General features: G+C 46.4%; 2 protein-coding genes across 4 annotated transcripts; one reads left to right on the plus strand and one right to left on the minus strand.

The window, feature by feature from the left end:
- Nucleotides 1-77: 77 nt before the first annotated feature.
- Nucleotides 78-11295, minus strand: LOC118376574 (SWI/SNF-related matrix-associated actin-dependent regulator of chromatin subfamily A member 5-like). The gene is made up of 23 exons (XM_052464783.1): nucleotides 11035-11295; nucleotides 10090-10200; nucleotides 9819-9985; nucleotides 9616-9716; nucleotides 9043-9143; nucleotides 8780-8959; nucleotides 8256-8411; nucleotides 7960-8091; nucleotides 7689-7757; nucleotides 7263-7372; nucleotides 6929-7155; nucleotides 6586-6707; nucleotides 6209-6361; nucleotides 5850-5982; nucleotides 5581-5729; nucleotides 5155-5382; nucleotides 4840-4953; nucleotides 4430-4552; nucleotides 4106-4238; nucleotides 3845-3963; nucleotides 1262-1474; nucleotides 971-1084; nucleotides 78-721 (listed from the first exon to the last, which is right to left on the minus strand). The coding sequence occupies exons 1-23, from the start codon at nucleotides 11107-11109 to the stop codon at nucleotides 653-655; spliced, it is 3099 nt and encodes a 1032-aa protein (XP_052320743.1). The 5' UTR covers nucleotides 11110-11295; the 3' UTR covers nucleotides 78-652.
- Nucleotides 11296-11333: 38 nt separating this feature from the next.
- On the plus strand, nucleotides 11334-21536 carry LOC118376576 (ubiquitin carboxyl-terminal hydrolase 38-like). 3 transcript variants are annotated; one of them, XM_052464780.1, is made up of 12 exons: nucleotides 11334-11470; nucleotides 11601-11792; nucleotides 12333-13068; nucleotides 13717-13852; nucleotides 14010-14139; nucleotides 14808-14909; nucleotides 15489-15647; nucleotides 15833-16026; nucleotides 16217-16316; nucleotides 16445-16551; nucleotides 17204-18542; nucleotides 20523-21536. In XM_052464780.1, the coding sequence occupies exons 3-12, from the start codon at nucleotides 12387-12389 to the stop codon at nucleotides 20685-20687; spliced, it is 3114 nt and encodes a 1037-aa protein (XP_052320740.1). In that variant the 5' UTR covers nucleotides 11334-11470; nucleotides 11601-11792; nucleotides 12333-12386; the 3' UTR covers nucleotides 20688-21536. The 3 variants fall into 3 exon arrangements, with proteins under 3 accessions (XP_052320740.1, XP_052320741.1, XP_052320742.1); XM_052464781.1 differs by lacking the exon at nucleotides 11334-11470 and having other exon boundaries at nucleotides 11504-11792; XM_052464782.1 differs by lacking the exons at nucleotides 11334-11470; nucleotides 11601-11792 and adding an exon at nucleotides 11823-11985.
- The last annotated feature ends 3276 nt before the right edge of the window (nucleotides 21537-24812 follow it).

A 24812-nucleotide genomic window follows, 5' to 3' on the forward strand; every position in this document is an offset into this window, starting at 1 on the left:
GGTCCAGTGCTCTTTTTGTGAAAAGCTTTGCACAAATATTCAACATAAGTATATATTTTTTTTGCATAAGAATAGACTTATTTAAAAAAGGGGACATTTATTAGTGACACGTTCCAAAAATACATTTTCTACAATGTAGGTCGGTAACATAACAGAGTGGGAGGGGGGATAGATACAGGTATTGGTACAATCAATGGAATGTGATAACATAACCAACAGGCATAAATACATTTCTCGTCACCCCAAGTACTAGTAAAAAAGGGTAGAAAACTAAAACAACAAAACTGAAATTCAACTAAATCAGCGCAGCTGCAGTATGTCAGTTAGTCCCTACTAGCAGGCCTGTGAATAGAAGGAATACAACAGGGAGAGGGGGATACCTAGTCAGTTGTATAACTCAAATGTCTCTTCCGCATTTAACCCAACCCCTCTGAATCAGAGAGGTGCGGGGGGCTGCCTTAAGTCGACACTAAGAACATAGGTTCCCTCCTGGAATCTTCTAGATAGAACGACACGCTATAGTGAAGAAAAGTTCAGTCCTCTTGGGTTTTATACAGTAAATCATCATCATGTATCACCACGGTAACCCGTACAAAACAAACAGACTACTATACTGCTGTCTGCCGCTGCCCTCATTCTGACCACCACCGCCTCACAGCTTTAACTTTTTCCTGCGGCCTCCTCGCGGGTCTGGGGTCCCTTCTCCCTTACGCTTCTGAGCCTGAGGAAGTGTGGGATGAAGAGGAAGACAGAAAAGGAGTGTCAGCTCAAATGATCATAAAAATCATCACTTCATACAATAACGTCTGCTTACAATGGAATATTGGTTTAGACAAGACTATATAGTGGAAAAGAACATTGTGTGATATTGTTAGTGCCGTGTGTGTCTTCCTGCACAATGCACAGAGATAGAGGACTGCATGACCAGAGAATTCAGTGATGGGCAGGAAGTGGAGCGTTGTGGTCTTACAGAAGACTGACTCCGTGGTCCTTTCTTCTTCTTCTCTGCCTTCTCCCTCTCCTCCAGCTCCATGTTCTCTCGTTCAATCAGGGTGATCAGGGTGTTGCATCGCCTCTGGAGCTCCTACACACACACACACAAGTATACAACCACAACTCTTGAAATGTGTAATGTTTTGAATGAATGGTTATCATGTTACGGAAGAAGTAAAGACACATTTCCATCTACAGGTTGTACTCTATTGATTCTACAACAAAGTTGTACTTAATTCCACTGTCGGCCCGGGGCCACTCCGCTCACCATGGCGGTCCTGGACTTGAGGAACCAGTCGAAGCGAAACTGGGGTGAGTTGCGGATGCACTGGCGCAGCTCGTCGTAGACTGACTCCTTTTCGAAGCCCAGCTTGTGCAGCATGCAAATGAGGAAGCGGTCCTCCTCCTCCGTGTAGTTCTTCCCCTTGTTGGTGCCGTACGAGATCCTCAACTGGTGGAACGGCGCCTTGTAGCGACCAATCTACAACGAGGGAGAGAAAAGATGTCCTTCAGGGTGTATGGTAAGCCTCTGGTAGACATGATCAGACACCAGCTACAGACACATTCCTTCAGAAGGGATGGGAGGGCCCAGACACATTCCTTCAGAAGGGATGGGAGGGCCCAGACACATTCCTTCATAAGGGTTGGGAGGGCCCAGACACATACCTTCATAAGGGATGGGAGGGCCCAGACACATTCCTTCAGAAGGGATGGGAGGGCCCAGACACATTCCTTCAGAAGGGATGGGAGGGCCCAGACACATTCCTTCAGAAGGGATGGGAGGGCCCAGACACATTCCTTCAGAAGGGATGGGAGGGCCCAGACACATTCCTTCAGAAGGGATGGGAGGGCCCAGACACATTCCTTCAGAAGGGATGGGAGGGCCCAGACACATTCCTTCAGAAGGGATGGGAGGGCCCAGACACATTCCTTCAGAAGGGATGGGAGGGCCCAGACACATTCCTTCATGGGAAGGGACACATTCCTTCAGGGATGGGAGGGCCCAGACACATACCTTCATAAGGGATGGGGGACACATTCCTTTGGGAGGGCCCAGACACATTCCTTCATAAGGGTTGGGAGGGCCCAGACACATTCCTTCATAAGGGTTGGGAGGGCCCAGACACATTCCTTCATAAGGGTTGGGAGGGCCCAGACACATTCCTTCGGAAGGGTTGGGAGGGCCCAGACACATTCCTTCAGAAGGGTTGGGAGGGCCCAGACACATTCCTTCATAAGGGTTGGGAGGGCCCAGACACATTCCTTCAGAAGGGTTGGGAGGGCCCAGCCCAGACACATTCCTTCATAAGGGTTGGGAGTGCCCAGACACATTCATAAGGGTTGGGAGTGCCCAGACCTCCTTCATAAGGGTTGGGAGTGCCCAGACACATTCCTTCATAAGGGTTGGGAGGGCCCAGACACATTCCTTCAGAAGGGTTGGGAGGGCCCAGACACATTCCTTCAGAAGGGTTGGGAGGGCCCAGACACATTCCTTCAGAAGGGTTGGGAGGGCCCAGACACATTCCTTCAGAAGGGTTGGGAGGGCCCAGACACATTCCTTCAGAAGGGTTGGGAGGGCCCAGACACATTCCTTCAGAAGGGTTGGGAGGGCCCAGACACATTCCTTCAGAAGGGTTGGGAGGGCCCAGACACATTCCTTCAGAAGGGTTGGGAGGGCCCAGACACATTCCTTCAGAAGGGTTGGGAGGGCCCAGACACATTCCTTCAGAAGGGTTGGGAGGGACACATTCCTTCAGAAGGGTTGGGAGGGCCCAGACACATTCCTTCAGAAGGGTTGGGAGGGCCCAGACACATTCCTTCATAAGGGTTGGGAGGGCCCAGACACATTCCTTCATAAGGGTTGGGAGGGCCCAGACACATACCTTCATAAGGGTTGGGAGGGCCCAGACACATTCCTTCATAAGGGTTGGGAGGGCCCAGACACATTCCTTCATAAGGGTTGGGAGGGCCCAGACACATTCCTTCATAAGGGTTGGGAGTGCCCAGACACATTCCTTCATAAGGGTTGGGAGGGCCCAGACACATTCCTTCATAAGGGTTGGGAGTGCCCAGACACATTCCTTCATAAGGGTTGGGAGGGCCCAGACACATTCCTTCATAAGGGTTGGGAGGGCCCAGACACATTCCTTCATAAGGGTTGGGAGGGCCCAGACACATTCCTTCAGAAGGGTTGGGAGGGCCCAGACACATTCCTTCAGAAGGGTTGGGAGGGCCCAGACACATTCCTTCAGAAGGGTTGGGAGGGCCCAGACACATTCCTTCAGAAGGGTTAAGGGGAGGGCCCAGACACATTCCTTCATAAGGGTTGGGAGGGCCCAGACACATTCCTTCATAAGGGTTGGGAGGGCCCAGACACATTCCTTCATAAGGGTTGGGAGGGCCCAGACACATTCCTTCAGAGGCCCAGACACATTCCTTCAAGAGTTGGGAGTGCCCAGACACATACTTCATAAGGGTTGGGAGTGCCCAGACACATTCCTTCATAAGGGTTGGGAGGGCCCAGACACATTCCTTCATAAGGGTTGGGAGGGCCCAGACACATTCCTTCATAAGGGTTGGGAGGGCCCAGACACATTCCTTCAGAAGGGTTGGGAGGGCCCAGACACATTCCTTCAGAAGGGTTGGGAGGGCCCAGACACATTCCTTCAGAAGGGTTGGGAGGGCCCAGACACATTCCTTCAGAAGGGTTGGGAGTGCCCAGACACATTCCTTCAGAAGGGTTGGGAGTGCCCAGAGGTTTTCACAACTATATCAATCATCTGATCAAAATAAAAGGTCTTGGCTCCCCAATGTTGTTCTTGTTAATGATGACCTCACTGAAATGGCTTACCTTTGTGTCCAGTGCTTTCTTGATGCTGATCCTCCTCTGGATGCGGGCCTCTCCCCTCTCGATCTGAGCCATGATCTTCTCAATGTCCTGCAGCTCGTTGCAGCGCTCCCAGAACACAGCTGTGTGTGTACACACACACACACGTTTAGATCATAATACTCTAGATTACTGTCATACACTTGGGAATAATGTCCACTAGCTATATAAGAAGTAGATTCAGATACATTTCCGCAATTTGAAAAAAAGGGGGTTTCTTCTTACCGGAATATTCCATGACTTCCTCTGGGGTTTTGCCCTCCACCTCTCTGGCGATGTTCTCGATGTCGTCTCTCCCCCACTTCTCATTGGCTTTGATGAACTGGTTAAAGTCACGCTTATTCCAGATGGTGAAGCCCTGTGGAGAGATCGATGACAGTTTGTAACGACACTAGCCACAAACGCTAATATTTGTCTCTACTTTGTAGTTAAAGCAATTGAAGAGTATCTCAACTGAACTATATGTAGTTCTATAAATATGACATGGAGTAGGGCACTATGATGAATGTCTAGAGTGTTTAAGTTGGAGGTCTTGTTTCAGCCAATTACCTGCGAGAGAAGGTTCTCCTTCTCCTCCAGCTCCTCCTCTGATAGGCCCTCGGCCTCGTCAATCTTGGCCTGCTCCTCCTTCTGGTGCTGAGCCGAGTTGGGCAGTTCTGGGTTACGAGGAACCTGGAGAGAAAATGTACATCACATATACACTTAAACACTCAACAGATACGTCCCATTCTAAACTAAACCGACTGTGTTGGTTTGAAACCGCAAAATGGCCACCGTCTGTTGGAACATTATCATACTGACGGCATCATAACTGACCACAGAGGAGGCTGGTGAGGAGAGGACGGCTCAAACACATATACCATTCCAGCCATTACTATGAGCCCATCCTTAGATTTTAAGTGGCACCTGCCATCACTGATGTACCAACAGTTACACTAGTAACAGTACATGTTGTATACCTTGTAGCCGATAGTCTTCCTGTAGAATAGGATCTCTTTCTCCAGCAGTTCAAACAGCCTTGGGGGGAAGAACTGGAAGTCCTGCACATTGGGCTGCTTAGGTGGACGAGGAGCCTGGAAGAGGAGAACAGCAGTTTTAGTCGGGGAGAAAGATGGTCTGGAAGAGGAGAACAGCAGTTTTATTCATGGATAAAGACGGTCTGGAAGAGGAGAACAGCAGTTTTAGTCATGGAGAAAGATGGTCTGATTCATTCCACACAGCTATCCCAGTGGCGTGCATATACATAGCCAGAGGCCGGCGGTAGTGAGACTGACCTTGGGTGCTTTGGGCTCGCTGACACGCAGGGCCTCTCTGAAGTAGGCATCCACTGCGTAGTTGGCCTTCCTCTCTCTCTTGGGTGGCTCGATCCAGTTGGTGACCACCTTCTTCTTCTCCCTGTAGTCCTCTCCTTCGAAGGTGTACACACTGTTGTCGGACTCCATGGTGAAGTTCCTCAGGGAGCTCTCGCCCATGGTGTTCATCTTCTCCTTCAACTCCATGGTCTGTCAGATACAAACACACAGCAAAGCGTTAGCATCTAGCTACACATTGCTAATGTGTTTGGCCTCTAGATACTGCCATATCAACCCACATATAGCAATGCTAATGCTATCATATATTATATAAATGATCTGAGTGCAGATAAATGCTAATGCTAGGCCCAATGCTAGCGCTAGGCCCTTGTCCGTCTGTGTTCTGACCTTCTTCTCGCCTCGCTCCAGGATCTCGTCGATGTCATCGTCGGTGATGTCGCTCTCCTTGGAGGCGAAGACGTGCGTGGCGCCGTGCCGGATGATAGACAGCATCTCGTCCTTCCCCAGCTTGTTGGCGTTGGGATCCACTAGCCTTCCTGCAGAACAGACAAAGTAGACACAGACAAGTCAGCCAGTTGCATTACCAAGGCATTGACTTCAATAGTGTAGGTTTGAAGCCGGGAAGAGGAGATCCAAAATGGCCACCGGTGCAGTACCTTGCTGGATGACGATGGAGTCCAGTTGGAGCTTCATCTCAGCCCGCTCCACGATCCTCTCCTCTACTGTGTTTTCCGTGATGAAACGGAACACGCGCACCTGCTTCTTTTGACCAATCCTGTGAGCTCGGTCCTGAGAAGAAAAGTTAGATGAACCAATCAGGTAAGTGTCTAACAGTTACCAGGTAGCATCTTGATCAATTAAGTTACTGGTGAGAGATTCTATTGAACGTAAGCTCACTTGTTGTGATATGATTCTAACTAGGGGAAATTGAACATGTTAAATCTGTAGGGCAAATTCTAATTAAAGTAATAGTAAAATGTCATATAAACGACGTGGGTGAATGAGAGGTACTGACCATGGCCTGTAGGTCGACCTGAGGGTTCCAGTCTGAGTCGTAGAGGATGACCACGTCAGCTGTGGCCAGGTTAATACCCAGCCCTCCGGCCCTGGTGCTCAACATGAAGATGAACTTAGGGCTGTCCTCCTCATTGTACGCGTTGATGGAGATCTAGAGGAACATGGGAAATGTAGTGTTAAATGAAGTGTGTTCAAACTGCAACGAGTTAAATTGTTTGAATTTACAAGCCATTTATTAGCCTGGTCCCAGATCTGCGGGTGCTGCCCTGTCAACTCCTATGGTCAATGGCACACCAAGGCAGCACAAACAGATCTGGGACCAGGGTAATAAGCCACTGCCGTTAATGAGATCCAGGAGTGGGAGTCATAGTCTACCTGTCTCTCCTCGTGGGGAGTCTGTCCGTCCAGGCGACAGTAGCCGAAGTTGCGCCACATGCAGTAGTCCTCCAAGATGTCCAGCATCCTGGTCATCTGGCTGAAGATCAGCACACGGGAGCCTGGGAGAGGAGTTCAAAATGGCCGCCAATCAATCATCCACCATGCCTACATTGCTGCAACTTTAACATAGTAGTTTGAATCACAAAAAGTCTGAAATAGCCTTTATACAACACCGTCTCGATATCAACTTTAGAGTTGAAAGGGCCAAAGAGCCATCAAACAGGCCATAAAAACACCAATTTTGTAACTGGTGTTAGAGGGGAGCCTTTCGTCCACCCACCCTGAGCCTTCATCTTGGGCAGCAGCTTGTCAAGGACGGCCATCTTGCCGCTATTGACGGCCAGGTGCAGGTCGGTGGTGTAAGGCGGGCCGGGCTCGGCCCCGTCAAAGAGGTACGGGTGGTTGCAGCACTTCCTCAGCTGCATCAAGACATTGAGCAGGCGCATCTTGTCCATCTTCCCTGCAGAGTTCAGGATGTCTATGTCCTTCATCAGGATCTTGGTGTACCTGAGGAGAGACGGGACACTGTTTTCAAATACACATTATAGTGCATGGGGCTGAAGAATTTGTTTGGCAGGGAAAGGGCATACGTTGACTGTGTGTGGGCTACTCACCATTCTCTCTGCATCTTACTCAGCCCCACGTACATCTTGATCTCTTTCTTAGGCAGCAGAGACTTCTCCACCTCATTTTTGATACGACGCAGCAGGAAAGGACGCAGTACCTACACACACGTACACAGAGAGAGAAGAACCAATGAAAGGTAAGGGAAGGGCCCCATAACACTATTTGATGAAAACTACATGGATACATGTTTAGTTCATTAGGATCCCCATTAGCTGTTGAACATGCAGCAGATACTCTTCCTGGATCCACAAAAAACAGTTATAGACAAGAACAACATAAGATGTTACTACATTAAAAAGTGATACATTGTCAAGGCACCAAGAGATGACAATACTATTTACTCACTATTCATATATACACAGTACACATTCATACAGTACAGTTAAATGTAAGGAAGTGTTTCAGATACTTACAGTGTGAAGACGTTCCACCAACTTCTGATCCCCCAGGCAGTTGTTGGTGTCAAACCATGAGTCAAAGTCCTTCGAGAGAAAAACTAAAAGTTAAATCCATATTTCAGGGCCCTTTAAATAAGTGAAAAATAGAGAATATTGTTATTTTCACTGAGTGTTATTAAGCCTAAATTCCTAAACTGTAGTATTAATGGAGGGCAATTGTCTGTGTGTTCAACAATTTGTTCCCCCCGGGTACATTACAGTTCATCCTGTTTTATCTGCCTCTTACCTCTGAGGAGTTGAAGACGTCTGGCAGCAGGAAGTTGAGCAGGGCCCAGAGCTCGTGGAGGTTGTTCTGCAGTGGGGTGCCGGTTAGCAGCAGACGGTTGGTGGTCTTGAATTCACGCACTATCTCAGACAGCTACAATACAAACATACACGGGTCAGACAAACCATCTAAGAGTCTTTTGTGAGTTGAGCCCATTGACGTTTTGTTAGTGTATATACACATTTTAAATCTCATATTTACATTTAATCCAATATGTATAGTGTGTGTGTGTGTGTCAACTTTAGAAGCTCCCTAACCTTTGACTTCTCGTTCTTGATCCTGTGGGCCTCGTCGATGACCAGGTACCTCCAGTTAAACTTCTTGAACACGGCCTTCTCTATGATGAGCATCTCGTAAGAGGTGACACACACATCCCACTCCCCTGGCAGCAGTACATCTCTGATCAGGGCATTCTAGGGAAAAAGAGGGTGAAGATACAGGGTTATCAGCAACATCACCAGTCTAACGCGCTGCAACTGCTGTAGTACAAGTTATTGAAAAATGACTTATTTGCATTGGATTGCATTATGCAGAATATCCATTAGTCGTCTTATGTCGCTGGAAATCTACGTGTTACGTTTTCAGTTGCAGAAGGAGATAGAGATGAACTGACTATTTCCATGACAACATTTCTTCCCATATGGAACATTGGAAAACACATAAGCCTCAACACTGTCCCACAGTCACCACCCAATGCGTTCCAGTTGAGCTACAGCAATCAACATGTCCTGTTCATTTTACATCAGAGAATTCATGTGGTCTGCTGCTGCTCATAGCTCACCCTCTGCTCTCGGTCTCCGATGAGGCAGACTGCTTTGAGGGAGGGGACCCAACGTTTGAACTCGTTCATCCAGTTGTACAGGGTGGACTTGGGCACCAGCACCATGTGGGGCCCGGGGATGCTCCTGTAGTGCTTCATGTAACCTAGCAGAGAGATCGTCTGCAGCGTCTTACCCAAACCCTGAAGGACAACAGGCAAGGTGAGATAGAGAGATATATCCAAAAAGGTAATATTTTTCACATTATTTTGAAATGAGAACCTACCATTTCATCAGCAAGGATCCCATTGATTCCGTTCTCGTACAGAGAGATGAGCCAGTTCAGACCACGGACCTGGTAGTCTCTCATTGTACCCCCTTTTACAACTGTTGGGAGATAGATACAGCACAACATACTCAGTATTGCACAAGTTTGACATACTTACCGTTCAAATATGGACTACAGTAGTCCCGGTCAGGACTTTGCTACATGAAAGATGCACTATGCAGAAGCAATTTCATGGATGCTAAAATTGTAATAGTTCACCTAATTTCATTTTGTGACAAAACAAGCAAGTTTAGTGTAGAGAATCTTTGTACCATCTAAACGGCTGTGAAATGTATTTTCCATAACATTTTGTACTTTTTGAAGCTGGTGTACAAAACCGAAAGTAAAAATATGCTAAACTTAACCATGGATAGCATAGAAAATGAGTACCTAGCACATATCTACCGCATCTTAGACTTGCTTTCAATGAGAACGACAGATCTACAACACGCATTTCTATGAGAATTTGGTTGGGTCGCCCAAGAAGTTATATATTGTAGCTCTAATGAGTAAAACCATGTGACTGCTTACAGGAGGGAGATTCGTCGAAGCGGGTGCAGACGTTGGTGGTCTTGCTGCTTTCGCTCAGCAGCTCTTCATCCTCTTCCTGCTCTGTGCGACGATGACGGTTACTGTCAAAGAGAGAAAGGGGTACCCGCAATTCATCAGAGACCAAATGTACTCCCACGGAAGACTGACGAATCATCAGGTCAAGTTGTTCTGCGTATACTCACTCTCCGACCGAGAGGAGATTCTGTTTCTCGTCCTTCTTGACACGAGGGCGCCCTGGCTTCATCTTGAGCGGGGAGGTGGGGGTCTTCTGGGCCGCAGGTTGGATGAAATGGGCAAACACCTCTGTCTGCTTCAGTAGGTACTCAAATCTGTTGGTCCGGTCTGATGCCTACACACAGAAAAGCAGTGAAACTTTGTGAGCAACAAATGACGCTTACAACCGGATAATTACATATTAAAACTGTAAATGAACATCTAGCAGTGTGCCATTACCACTTTCTCCTCATAGGCTGGCGCTGTAGATGAAGAGGGGTCCTCATCTTGGGCATCCTGTCCGACTTCAGAAGACTCCTCCTTGCTTGCCTCTGACACATCATCCTTTTCCTGGAAAAGACGAATGCAATGCCACTTTCAAAACAACTGAGAACTCAGAAATCTCAGACTTCTGACCTAAGTGGCTTCAAGACAAGTGGGAACTCGAAAAAATGAATCTCTGACTGGGAAAAATATTTTGAACGGATTTCTAAGTCTGAAACTTGGGCATCGTTCTTGAGCAGTGTTTCCCAACCCTGGTCCTCGAGGACCCCCAACAGTACACATTTGTATTGTAACCCTGGACAAGCATACCTGGTTCAACTTGTCAACAAGCCCTAAATGAGTTGGGTGAGGTTTGTTTGTCAAGGGGCTACAACAACGAATCTGTTGGGGGTACACGAGGACCAGGTTCGGGAAAAACTGCTCTAGAACTCCGACTTCCCAACCTGAAGATCACTGACGTCACGACTTGACTGGGATTTCCCAGTTGTCTTAATGTGAGATAAGCTGCACAAGTATACAGAGGATCGAATGCAGCGTCAAACAGATGTAAACAACTGCTACAATTGTATAGAAACCCTTGATGCGTATTCAAATAAAGTGTATTAGCTGTAACGTTAGCTAGCATAGTTAGATGAGTGTTTATTAAACATGCTAGCTGATATATCTACTATACAGTACCTCGAGACACACTCTCCGGGAAGATGGGTCGGAGCTGTCGATTAACGTTAGCTAACGACACTAATGCTAGGTAGCTAAACAACTCGAGCTAGCAAAGACAAAGTTTGAGATGGCTCGATTTGGAAGTCCAAACGACATATGAGCCTAATCTAAAACTTGTTGAGAATATTTTTCGAATGACGGGCTCAGAATTTGTATTATTATTATTTTGTTCAGGCTCACCTCCCCTCCTCCGGTTTCTTCAAGTTCAACTGCTTGCTCTTCCCGCAGCTCCACGCCGTTTCCAGTCTCGGACATTGCTACCGAATTTCTTCCTCGATTTAAACAGATCGTCTGTTTATTCGATTACTTCGTCCGCCTATAAATGGCAGATATGGTTTTCAAAAACTTTATTTCCGAAAATACGCTACTATAGTCCTACTGTTTATTATGAAAGAGACTGGCTGGCTACAAGTGATTCATTCGCTAGCTTCCTTTCCCCGCTACCCGCGTTCACAAAGGTTCCGCTTTGTCTCGCGATACTTTGTTAGCGAGGCCGCGTGTTTTCCCCCCAAAATGCAAAAACTGCACAAATGTATTTATAACCCATCTGCTACATCTACCAGTCCAAATGTGATGCCTATCCAATGGCTATGAGCTCAGTTACTGCGTAAAAGAGGTCCGTGGAATAATACATTTCGTTTTAAGTCATTACAAAACATTGTCAGTATGTTTATATTTAAACAAACCTGTAATTCTCAAAACGTTTATATATTTTATAGATGCCATTTTCCTTCTTTATTAAACAGGCAATGAGATCGTCAAAAGCAGAAGACTCCTAGAAAAATTCGTGGTCCATCGGAATGACGTTTCTGTAGGGCTTTTAAATTAGCTGATTTTATCATATCAAAATAAAAGATGAATGAGCTGTCAACAGGCGACTAATGTCAACTGGCATTTTATGATATTTTCATCGGATGCTGGTGTTATGAATTATATTGGTACGTGATGTTTGGGAAGATACATTTCCGCTAGCTAAGTTAGTGACATCTCCGGCCTGCTTTGTTGCAATACCATACACAGCTAACGTCATGCTAGCTAGTTAGTTAAAGAACGTTTTAACTAGCTAGATTACGAAAAAATAGTTTATTTTCCACACATATTTTATTTGTGCATCAATGCTTATAATCTCAGGTAATTTGAATTCGATAACATGCTAATTGTGGTTACTCTAACTAGCTCAATGTGCTAACTTGTTTAGCTATCTAATTTAGCTAGCTTTGTGATGATAAGGCAAAGCATGATGCTGTGTTGTTTTTGTTCACCTGTGGCTAGCGTCATAGCCTTGTGATATTGCTATGCTTATATAACTTTTCAGCAATGGTAAAAACGATTACAGTTGGTTATTTACAAGTTGTTGAACGAATCATACGTCTAGCTAGCTAGCTGTGGTGAACATGCCATGAAGAAATGGAAAGCTAGCCAGAATAAGTAACTGGTCACTAATGGTGGTTGATGTCCTGCTCGCTCTCGTCTTTTAGGTGTGGACTGCTCCCTGATCGTTCCCCTCACAGCTTTATAGATCGCCTGCCATCATGGACAAGATTCTAGAGGCGCTGGTCAGCTCCTCTCACTCAGTCCCGGTGAAGAAGGCCATCGTGAAGAAGGTAGTTGAAGCCGCAGAGAAAGAGGTTACGGCGGAGCAATGTCAGGCCCTGTACACTCTCACCACTCGCCTCATCTTCTTGGGTGAAGACGCCTTCCAAAAACAGGTTGGCTTCCAGGTGCTGGAGGCCTATGCACGCTGCCACCGTTCTGATTTTGAGCTCTTCTTCAGCAAAGACTTTGTCCTGGGCCTGTTACAGCAGGGCTACGGCCCCCTGGACCGCAAGGACCCGGCCGTGGTTGACTACATCCATGGCTGCCTGCGGCTGCTGATCAGCTGCCCCTCGGTGCTGGATATCTTCTCCATCATCCAGACAGAAATCCTAAGGATGGTGTGTGAACGGCCTGAGCCAGCCCTGTGCGCCCGTCTCGCCACCATGCTCTCAGACTTCACACAGTGCATCCCCCGGGAGAAGACGGCCATTTTGTTCTGCCAGCAGTTGGTGAGGACCATTGGGTACTTCCACTGTCCTGCCAGCCAGGAGCGGGAACTGAGGGAGTACGTGGACCAGGTGACCAAGGTCAGCACGTTGCTGCAGAACATCTGGAAGGCGGAGCCGGTCACACTGCTGCCATCTCTGCAGGAGGTGTTCGCTATAATCTCCTCCACTGGTGAGACTGAGGGAGGGAGCACCACACACAGTCACAGATGAGCACACACGCACAAATTGCACTGTATGTGTCTATGCATCAATGCCCCATACAAGTTGGGGCGGCAGGTAGCCTAGTGGTTAGAGTGTTGGGCCAGTAACCGAAAGGTTGCTACATCGAATCCCCGAACTGACAAGGTAAAAATCTGTCGTTCTGCCCCTGAACAAGGCAGCTAACCCACTGTTCCCAGGTAGGCCGTCATTGTAAATAAGAATTTGCTCTTAACTGACTTGCCTAGTTAAAAAAAGTTTTATAAATCCTTTGAACAAAATTAGCAGTTTCAAATACAATATCAATTTTTACTGTACAGTATAGTATTTTCTAATGCAGTCACCAATTTGACTACCTTCGCCCACCTATGGAAAAACTAGGAATGTCAGGCTTGTTAACACATGCTTGAGACTTGGAACAGTAACTTCTTTGTCATTTTAATGATCCAGGGTGGTGGAGAGATCATGCACTGCTCAATATCAGACTTGCATTGGGTCACTTGGTTAGGGTAGAGGTTGTAAACAAGACATTTGAATACAATGAATACAACATAAGCTGTGACCCCCCAAAAAATAAACATCAGTCAATTATACTCAACTTTTTATGTGTTCTGCACAGACCCCTCCTTCGACCCCTCCATTGCCCTAGCCAGCCTGGTCCAGCACATACCTCTCCAGATGATCACAGTTCTCATCAAGAGCCTTACCACCGACCAGAACGTCAAAGACACCAGCATGACTCAAGCACTCTGCAGGTCACTGGGTGCCTTTACTGTGTTTTTTCATTAGCTAAACTGAATAAAGGAATCCGTTGTATTTGCAGTGTGTATACTAAATGAGATCTAGTGATTTAATAGAGCTTTTCTGCCCTTATTTACTGTTCTCTGCATCTCTTTCTCTTTCCTTCCTCAGGATGATTGACTGGTTGTCCTGGCCTCTGGCCCACCATGTGGAGATGTGGGTCATTGCCCTGCTGAAGGGGCTGGCTGCGGTGCAGAAGTTCACCATCCTCATAGATGTCACCCTGCTTAAGATTGAACTGGTGGGTAGTGTACTGACCACTCTTACCTCAGCAGGGAGTGTCAATGCACCAATGAACTAAGATGGTAGTTACACATGGTAATAGAAAAGACAGTACAGTATGAAGATAGGCAAAAACTGCTTCTCCAATAGAAACCCCCGATCACACTTGTAGGCAAGCTAAGCCCACACGCAGAAACACGTCATCGTGTCGAACGGTCGTCAAGCGCTGAACTGTGCATGTGCAGGCCGTTAAATAAAAAGCACTCCTTCGATATAAAGTAGTATTTGACAAAAATGAAAACTTGTCACTTTCACGAGGTCGGAGTAATAACATGTTCAACTACTGAAGGCATTGGCTGGAATCTAGGCTGTAGCTTTAGATTTTAAGACGAGTCACAACTGCGGAACAATTTTTCACTTGACGTATCAAACCCCGGCCTGATCTGTTTCGCAAGCGTTCCCGGAAGTCTTGCGATGTTGCGTCTCTGGGTTTAGAAACTCTATGGTGATGGCATCTATAACTACAGAGTAACTTCAGTTAGAACTGATGAATAGATGATCACATGAACGAAAATGTGTTCCTGTAGTTTGGTCATTATGGTGTCCAGCAGTATCACTTCTGAATTGTGTGTTTCTGTGTCAGTGTGTGTACAATACATATGCTGTATGTTTTATCTTTGTGTGTAGGTGTTCAACCGTCTGTGGTACCCCATTGTGCGACAGGGGGCCCTAGTGGTTCTCTCCCATATGCTGCTGAGTTTCCAACACTCTCCTGAGGCCTTCCACTTGGTAAGAAACACACAATACAACTTGTTCTATTGAGCACCGCATGTCTTTCCCTCCCTCACTCCCCCTACATAGCTGAAATACCTTCAGGCTCCATTAAACTCCATTTCCCAGAATCACTCTCCTCTCAGCAGGGCTCTTCCACTAATGAGGTGTGAAGTGTTTAAAGCACCATGGTGGTCCTTTAGTTGACTGGTGGTGGTTTCATCTGCCATGATTGTCAATTCATTTTAAAAGGTTGATTACATTTAAGTCAGTGTGACCCCCCATGACATAAAGGGAGGTTTAATGTAGCATGTCAAGGTTGATGTTTTTACCAGTCACTACATCAGTGTGTTTAGTGCTATTCTACTGCTATATGCAGTGCCTAGTTTCCTACACTGCACCTTTCCACCTTGTAACAGATGTGATGTGCACATGACCAAGAACATCATGTGTACCAGCACTGACTTTGCTGATGAGGATAAATTGACGTACCACGACTGATATGTTGGTTGTCTCACCTAGCTAACTGTACGCCTGCTAAACAACTTTAATGTAAATGTTTGTCTACAATACGTTCATTCAATGTGTGTTCCCCAGGTCGTGCCACACATAGTGGACCTGGTTCAGAGTCTGAAGCATGACGGCCTGCCCACCAGTAAGGCTTTCCTGCTGCACTTCACAGAGCTCGTCCACTGTATGATGTACCAGTACTCTGGCTTCCCTGACCTCTACGACGACATCCTGGAGGCCATCAAAGTAAGACACCTTGACAACGAGTGATCACACAAGTGTTGCCCTTTTTTTAATGTATCAAACATTTACTGTCCTTTATATTATGATCCACCTGACACAGGGGGGGGGGGCAGTGTACAATACTATGCAGCTCATGTATAGTAAACGGGGTGTATGGAGTGTCTGAATGCTGTCTCCCTCCCCTCTAGGAGCTACCTGGGCCCGGTGAGGAGAAGATCAAGCTGGTTCTGAACCAAAGTGCCTGGACATCCCAGTCCAACTCGTTTGCCTCAGGCCTGCTGAGGCTGCCGGGCAAGTCTGAGACGGGCAAGACTGGCCTCATCAACCTGGGAAACACCTGCTACATGAACAGTATCATACAGACACTCTTCTCAGCCACAGAGTGAGTAGTGGATTTAATACACACACAACTACACATTGCATTTATATTGAGTTGACCGCATGGTTAACAACGCTGTCTATATACATTCTGACTTGAATCCTCTCACAATAGAATGATATAATGCTGCAATATTTATGTAGGAATTTCTTATGAAATGCTCTGCACGAACCCTTCTATGGTCCTGTCCCAGTTTCAGGAGGCATGTCTTATCGTTATGTCTGAATGATGCCACTGCCAACACACTGATGAAGAAACTGCAGCTCCTCTTCACCTTCCTCTCACACACCCAGGTTTGTCTCCCACTGCTGTTAGTGGCCATCAGGTTTTTCAATGGAAATGACTATGGATCCATCCCTGACGTTTCACTTGGTGTGTGTATTCGGTGAGTGATTATTCAGTTTGTGTGTCTCTCCTGCAGAGGGCAGCGTACGCCCCCAGAGTCTTCTTTGAGGCGTCTCGGCCCCCCTGGTTCAATGCAGGATCCCAGCAGGACTGTTCTGAGTACCTCCGCTTCCTCCTGGACAGGTAGTACACCATCTAGTAGACTGCTGGAGCACCCTACAGCTCCTTCCTCCTGGACAGGTAGTACACCATCTAGTAGACTGCTGGAGCACCCTACAGCTCCTTCCTCCTGGACAGGTAGTACACCATCTAGTAGACTGCTGGAGCACCCTACAGCTCCTTCCTCCTGGACAGGTAGTACACCATCTAGTAGACTGCTGGAGCACCCTACAGCTCCTTCCTCCTGGACAGGTAGTACACCATCTAGTAGACTGCTGGAGCACCCTAAAACTCCTTCCTCCTGGACAGGTAGTATGCCATCTAGTAGACTGCTGGAGCACCCTACAGCTCCTTCCTCCTGGACAGGTAGTACACCATCTAGTAGACTGCTGGAGCACCCTAAAACTCCTTCCTCCTGGACAGGTAGTATGCCATCTAGTAGACTGCTGGAGCACCCTACAGCTCCTAAAACCTGTATGACTCCAGGTACAGATGGAAAGAATGTATGTATAAATCTAGTGTTTTGAGAGAAGGATTTTAAGAAGTTAAAGAATTCATGTTCACTCGAATGGGTGTTATTGAAAAGGACAGCTCCATTTATTATGCTGGTAACATTAATTTGCATGTTGTATTTTTGGTTGAACTTTCTCTTGTCTCCTCGTGTTCTGTTGCCAAGGTTACACGAAGAGGAGAAAACCATCCAGGTTCTCATGACAGCCAAGCCAAATGTCTCCCCTGGCAACGGACCGAGTGACAACACCGGGGGTGAAACCTCTGCGGAGGATGCCAGAGTGTCACCCGTGGCCCCTGTGGAGGGGAAGTCCGAGGGGAATGATGAGAGGACGCTCATTGAGAGGATGTTTGGAGGCAGGCTGAGCACGGGTATCCGCTGTATGACATGCAACAGCGTCTCGGAGAAAGAAGAACCTTTCACTGACCTATCCCTGGCTTTCTGTCCCTCCAGCCTTCTTCAGAACGAGGGCCTCTGCCAGGGGGCTGTCAATGGGGGCAGCGAAGCTCCCGAAATAGGCCCTTCTCCCAAACCCGTCACAACCTCTACCACCAGCGTCCATTTTGTTCCAGGGTCCAGCGAGCCACCGCTGTCTGTTCCTGACCTGGTGGACTACTTCCTGGCGCCAGAGATCCTGGACAAGGAGAACGCCTACTTCTGCCAGAAGTGTGGCTCGCTGCAGCGGGCGGAGCGGGGGATGAGGGTGGTGGCGGCGCCCGAGTACCTCATCCTCACGCTGCTGAGGTTCTCCTACGACGCCAAGTGCCACGTGCGCCGCAAGATCCTGGACAACGTCACCATCCCGCCGCTCATGAGACTGCCTGTACACGCCCCTCCACCCAAACACTCTTCGTCCTCTTCCTCGCCACCATCCTCTCCACTCCAAGTGGACTCGCCCGAGAGCAGCGAAAACCTGGCCAAGAAACTGAAGCCATCACAGAGAGAGGAGGAGGAGACTGGGCTAGAGGGCGACAACGGGATGGCAGGAGGAGAAAGTGAGGTAGGGGTGTGGCCGGCGGCCCAGTTCGTTCCCTACGTCCTCAGCTCTGTAGTGATGCATTCTGGGATGTCGTCGGAGAGCGGCCATTACTACTCCTACGGCCGCAACCTCAACGGGGCCGACGGAGCCCAACACCACCTAGCCAATCCCCTCGCCCTGGGGGAGGAGTCTGGGAATGGGCAGACTGAGCCCATTGCACTCACTTGCTCTGGGGCAACTCATTCCAAACAGGAAGTGGAGGTGTACGGAGGCCAGGCAGCCGGGGATTGGCTGCTGTTCAACGACAGCAGGGTGACGTTCACTTCGTTGGGGTCGGTTCAGAACGTCACCAACCGTTTCCCCAAGGACACGGCCTACGTGCTGATCTACCGGAAACAGGATGTTACCAGGGGGCAGAACAGTACCGGGGGAGTGACGGCCAACGGCATGCGACTGGGCTCTGAACCTCCGCTGCAGAAAGAACTGATGGACGCCGTCACCAAGGACAACAAGCTCTTTTTACAGGTGAAAGAAGGGGGTGTGAGGAGTTACAGTATAGTGGATGAGGAGTTACAGTATAGTGGATGAGGAGTTACAGTGTAGTGGATGAGGAGTTACAGTGTAGTGGATGAGGAGTTACAGTGTAGTGGATGAGGAGTTGCAGTGTAGTGAATGAGGAGTTGCAGTGTAGTGAATGAGGAGTTGCAGTGTAGTGAATGAGGAGTTGCAGTGTAGTGAATGAGGAGTTGCAGTGTAGTGAATGAGGAGTTGCAGTGTAGTGAATGAGGAGTTGCAGTGTAGTGAATGAGGAGTTGCAGTGTAGTGAATGAGGAGTTGCAGTGTAGTGAATGAGGAGTTGCAGTGTAGTGAATGAGGAGTTGCAGTGTAGTGGATGAGGAGTTACAGTGTAGGGAATGAGGCGTTTTCTGTTTGCTCGTGTTTATCCAAGGGCTCTACTCACTTTCATTTACAGCATGTTCATTTTTGGTTTGAAACCTTTAAAAAAGGAAATTGTCTCTTTTAGTTACCAGTGCATTTTTTTGTTTCATCGAATGAACTCTTAAATTGGTGACGTGTAAGCAGCCTCTTCCATTGGCTTTACAAGTAGGACAAGCCTCACCTTTGACCCCCACCCTCTTAACCACTAGAGGACAACAACCCATATTATAATAATCTACTTTCATCTCTCTCTCCATGACCAGTTTTAGATAACAGGGTAGCAGAAGGGTGAAAAGCCGATTCACTCCAACCAATTATCTCTGTATAAAAGCCCTCCAGTCCCAACCTGTGTCGGCACCTGTCATTTCTGTCACTAAATACAGGCCAAGTAGGGGTGACGCAGCCATTAGCATAACCGTTTAGTGTGATCCTGACCTAAATGATGCATCAGGCTATGCTAATGTATTGGCCCAGGGAAGTGGAATGTGTTCACTTATGATCACGCTAGCCTCCAATAACCTTCCTCTAATTGCTTGATTAGCATGGGACGCTGAGGTGCATGCGTATTTACATTTTAGTCATTTAGCAGACGCTCTTCTCCTGAGCAACTTACAATTAATGCATTCATCTTAAGATGGCAAGGTGAGACAACATATCATAATCGTATCAGTACATTTTCCTTCAACAAAGTAGTTATCAGCAGGGGTGCAACTTTCACTGGAGACGGGGGGGGGGGATAAGCCCCCCTTACACACACACATTCTGAAATAGCATTTTTGTTCCCCCCAGTTTTATCATTGGAATGTGATACAAAACAAGGCAACCATGTGCTTTAGGACCATGCGGACGCCTCTGAGCAGTCGGTAGGCTGTTTGGCGTGTTTATCTGACTGGATACATTTTTTAAAAAAATATATAAATTATGTCCCCCCCCACTTCTAAAACCAAAGTTGCGCCCCTGATTATCAGCAAGGTCAGTGATGGTGGGGAAAATACGTTTTATTTTTTTGTGGGGGTGGCATTGATATGTCAGACACGTTTCCATATTCTTCATGGTATTTCTGGTAATGTCAAGTCACGCTTTGTTCTTCTCTTTTGGACTTGTTTTTGGAATTTGTCCTTTCAACTTGTGCCCATGTTCAAAATTTAACAGGACCCTGTTTTCCATGTATCCATTGATGGGATTAAAGTAGTTCAGAACAAGCTTTGATCAAAACATGTTGCAAGTATTCAGAAAGCCAACCATACACATGTTACACATTTCCCTTGTGCTTTCAAGATGCAATTAGTCAAGTGAAATTTCATGAGTCGGTAATCTCAAAAAATCACATTTCAACCACACATTTGCAGTAACCACAAGAGGACAGCAGAGCTGCATTTTCTTGCTCAGACAGAATACCCAAACTCCTGGGTCATGCTCATTAGGACAGGCAACATTTTAAACCGTTCTGCAACGGAAAATTAAACTCCAGGTAGTCCCTGCCTGTTTCTGTTTTCTTCCATTTGTTCCCTAATGAACGACCCTCTGAACAGTGTTTTAATGGTCCCGAACTCCTTTGTCCAATAGGAACAGGAGCTGAACGCACGGACCCGAGCTCTCCAGGCGGCCTCTGCCTCCTGCTCGTTCAGGCCCAACGGACCAGACGACAACGAACCCCCGGGCAGCTGTGGTCCCTCGGGGGGAGGAGGAGGAGGTGGGGGGTTCAACACTGTCAACAGACTGGTCTTCTGATGGAGGAGGGACTGGGAAGAGTGAGTGAGAGACAAGTAAATATAGCACTGAAAGACCACTGGACTCTATATATGAGAGACATGCACAGAGAAGTCTGGTTGGCTACTCATCCAGTGGATGGTAAAGCACATATGAACGTAAAGAGAGAGAGAGAGAGCGCTGAAGATCTTGGAGGGAGCACTTGAATACAACTCATAATGTACACGCCCACATGGACTTAAATCCAACACAACACTGAACTCAACCTTACAGTGAGGGTCTTCTCTCTCATGTCTGTCTCTGTCGTTTTATTTTCATCCATAACTCACAACTTTCTGCCTCGGGACAAGCTAGACCTCATAACCTTTTCTGGTTTGCATGCATTTCTTTCTTCTTTTCAAGCGGTGGGTTTGATTTTTGATAAGGAGATTCATTGATGTGTACTTGTCAGGTAAGACAATTTTCATATGCAATAAAATGTACAGATATGGATGTGAAAGTATATTCAATAAACATGGAATATGATTAACTCATTCCATGAATATTGCATACAAAAAGTACAAGATGCGATTAATCTTTTAATACAAATTTAGTGTATTTTGCGTGAAAACAATTGCATGCTGAACGTTTGACAACGTTTTTAAGTGGGGTTATGGTTACTAACATTGACTCTTTTAATTAAGTTATTCATTCAGGGATACTTTTTTTTCCGTTGCAGATTTTGTGCCTTTTTGTTAGATACTATTAAACCAGATTTTACAAGCAGAATTTGACTGGAAAGACACAAACCTCAGCCTTGCTGTACAGTGTTTTAAAGTGATCTACAACACATGATTTCCCCCAATATTAAAGATGAATTGCTGAAAGGGTCTTGTTTGTGTCTGCCTGCTCTGTGCACCTAGCGCTACCCACAAGCCCCCCTGGTGAGTTTTACACATTCTTCTTCACGTTTCACATTCTTCCACAAGTGTCATTTAGATGCTTGTGTATTGTCTTCTCTGAACACACTGCAGTAGCTAGCTATCGGCCGTGTGAATGCATGGCTGTGTTCAGCTTGTAGTCATACTGAACATTACATGCACTGGTCATGGTTCTTAGGTTTCCAATTGGACACTTGATGTTTGAGTGAATGTTAAGACTGGTTTTGAGGCACTGTTAATGATTGAATGTCCAGACATTTACCTTTGGGCGGTGTTCCCATTTAATGAAGTCTGTTGCTGTGATACAGATGAACGGCATGCTAAGTTGCGGTAACATTTCCTCTGCAAGTGTGAATGTGACTTCATCAGAGAACCTAGAGGGGTTGGGTTGAATGCATTCAGTTGTGCAGCTACCTAGGTATCCCCTTTCCCTTCCCTAGATCAAAGACGGAGCAGAGTGGCTTTGAAGCTGTAGCCAAGACCACCTGCTTCAGATGTGGTGCGTTTATCACTGCTGTGGCGTCTCAATGTTTCTCATGCACAGTCCCGGCATAAGGTCAATTACCGGTGCTCTTCTAAGCCCATAGGTGAATATGTTTGAGTAAGAATGAAGGAGTGTCCAGGAAGAAGGAAATAAATCCGTCCTCCTTGACAATCTTGTATAATACCACGGGTCGTGTTCATTAGGCACGTTCTGAAAACGGGGAGGTACTATCTGAACATGTCCGTTAACAAAACAAAATGCAAATTTTTGTTTTACATTGCACAACATTTTGAAATGTTTTGTCACGGTGTGCCCTAATGAACATGACCCAGTAGAGAGATTATAGGAGTAACAGAAGGGAGAGTTCACCGTGATGTCAGACAGATCTCCCATGGGAAAGCCTCATCATTCAAATTACCAGCCAGGATAGGTTTCCTTACCCAGTGGAAACTGACCCAAAACCTCTTAGACGGGGCCTGACGTGTTATAGAATCCTTACCCTCTCCAAAAGGATATCGAGAAGCATCTTTATGTAATGGGTCTTAAAACAGTAGCATTAGACTTGCAATAGTGGCACTACATGAATAGGAAATGGGAAATAATGGTATGCAACGGTTGACCCTATCGGCACACTTGCTGTTACTAATGGCATAGCCAATATGTGTAATGTAGCAATGCAAGCTTGTGGTTTGCAAATGGGTCATTTCTGTGCTATTCGGTATCCCTGCCATTAGGTTTACAACACACTGTAGTAGTAGCACTGCAATCGCCTCAAAAAGCATTTGGGAAAAATCAATGACACTCAATTATTAATTGACCGATCCATTTGCGTTTCACTTGTACAGTTTTGTAAGGACACATCAAAAGTTTTATAGAGCAATGGCATTCCCCGTAAGTTACACAACTCAGTGTTGTATGATATCAAGTGTGGCCTTTTTTTGATAGCACCAGAGCAGCTTCATCAGCAGGTTCAGATTGCCCAAATATACTGAACAAAAATATAAATGCAGCATGTAAAGTGTTGGTCACATGTTCATGAGCTGAAATAAAAGATCCGAGAAATGTTCCATACTCACAAAAAGCTTATTTTTCTCAAATTTTGTGCACAAGTTTGTTTACATCACTGTTAGTGAGCATTTCTCCTTTGCCAAGATAATCCATCCACATGACAGGTGTGGCATATTAAGAAGCTGATTAAACAGCATGATCATTACACAGGTGCACCTTGTGCTGGGGACAATAAAAAGTCACTAAACTGTGCAGTTTTGCCACACAACGCAATGCCACAAATGCAATGCCACAAATGTCTCAAGTTTTGAGGGAGTGTGCAATTGGCATGCTGACTGAAGGAATCTCTACCAGAGCTGTTACCATATAATTGAATGTTAATTTCTCTACCATAAGCTGCCTACAATGTAATTGTAGACAAATTGGCAGTGCGTCCAACCAGCCTTACAACGGCAGAACAAGTGTAACCACACCAGCCCAGGACCTCCACATCCAGCTTCTTCACCTGCAGGATCGTCTGAGACCAGCCACACGGACAGCTGATGAAACAGGAGTATTTCTGTCTGTAATAATGCCCATTTGTGGGGGAAAATTAATTCTGGTTGGCTGGGCCTGGCTCCCAAGTAGTTGGGCCTATGCCCTCCCAAGCCCACCCATGACTTGATTAATTGATTTAAATTGACTGATTTCCTTATACAGTGCCTTGCGAAAGTATTCGGCCCCCTTGAACTTTGCGACCTTTTGCCACAGGCTTCAAACATAAAGATATAAAACTGTATTTTTTTGTGAAGAATCAACAACAAGTGGGACACAATCACGAAGTGGAACGACATTTATTGGATATTTCAAACTTTTTTAACAAATCAAAAACTGAAAAATTGGGCGTGCAAAATTATTCAGCCCCCTTAAGTTAATACTTTGTAGCGCCAACTTTTGCTGCGATTACAGCTGTAAGTCGCTTGGGGTATGTCTCTATCAGTTTTGCACATCGAGGGACTGAATTTTTTTCCCATTCCTCCTTGCAAAACAGCTCGAGCTCAGTGAGGTTGGATGGAGAGCATTTGTGAACAGCAGTTTTCAGTTCTTTCCACAGATTCTCGATTGGATTCAGGTCTGGACTTTGACTTGGCCATTCTAACACCTGGATATGTTTATTTTTGAACCATTCCATTGTAGATTTTGCTTTATGTTTTGGATCATTGTCTTGTTGGAAGACAAATCTCCGTCCCAGTCTCAGGTCTTTTGCAGACTCCATCAGGTTTTCTTACAGAATGGTCCTGTATTTGGCTCCATCCATCTTCCCATCAATTTTAACCATCTTCCCTGTCCCTGCTGAAGAAAAGCAGGCCCAAACCATGATGTTGCTTGACAGTGGGGATGGTGTGTTCAGGGTGATGAGCTGTGTTGCTTTTACGCTAAACATAACGTTTTGCATTGTTGCCAAAAAGTTCAATTTTGGTTTCATCTGACCAGAGCACCTTCTTCCACATGTTTGGTGGGTCTCCCAGGTGGCTTGTGGCAAAATTTAAACAACACTTTTTATGGATATCTTTAAGAAATGGCTTTCTTCTTGCCACTCTTCCATAAAGGCCAGATTTGTGCAATATACGACTGATTGTTGTCCTATGGACAGAGTCTCCCACCTTAGCTGTAGATCTCTGCAGTTCATCCAGAGTGATCATGGGCCTCTTGGCTGCATCTCTGATCAGTCTTCTCCTTGTATGAGCTGAAAGT

This window comes from Oncorhynchus keta, chromosome 16, assembly GCF_023373465.1.
Source record: "Oncorhynchus keta strain PuntledgeMale-10-30-2019 chromosome 16, Oket_V2, whole genome shotgun sequence".
Taxonomy (NCBI): domain Eukaryota; kingdom Metazoa; phylum Chordata; class Actinopteri; order Salmoniformes; family Salmonidae; genus Oncorhynchus; species Oncorhynchus keta.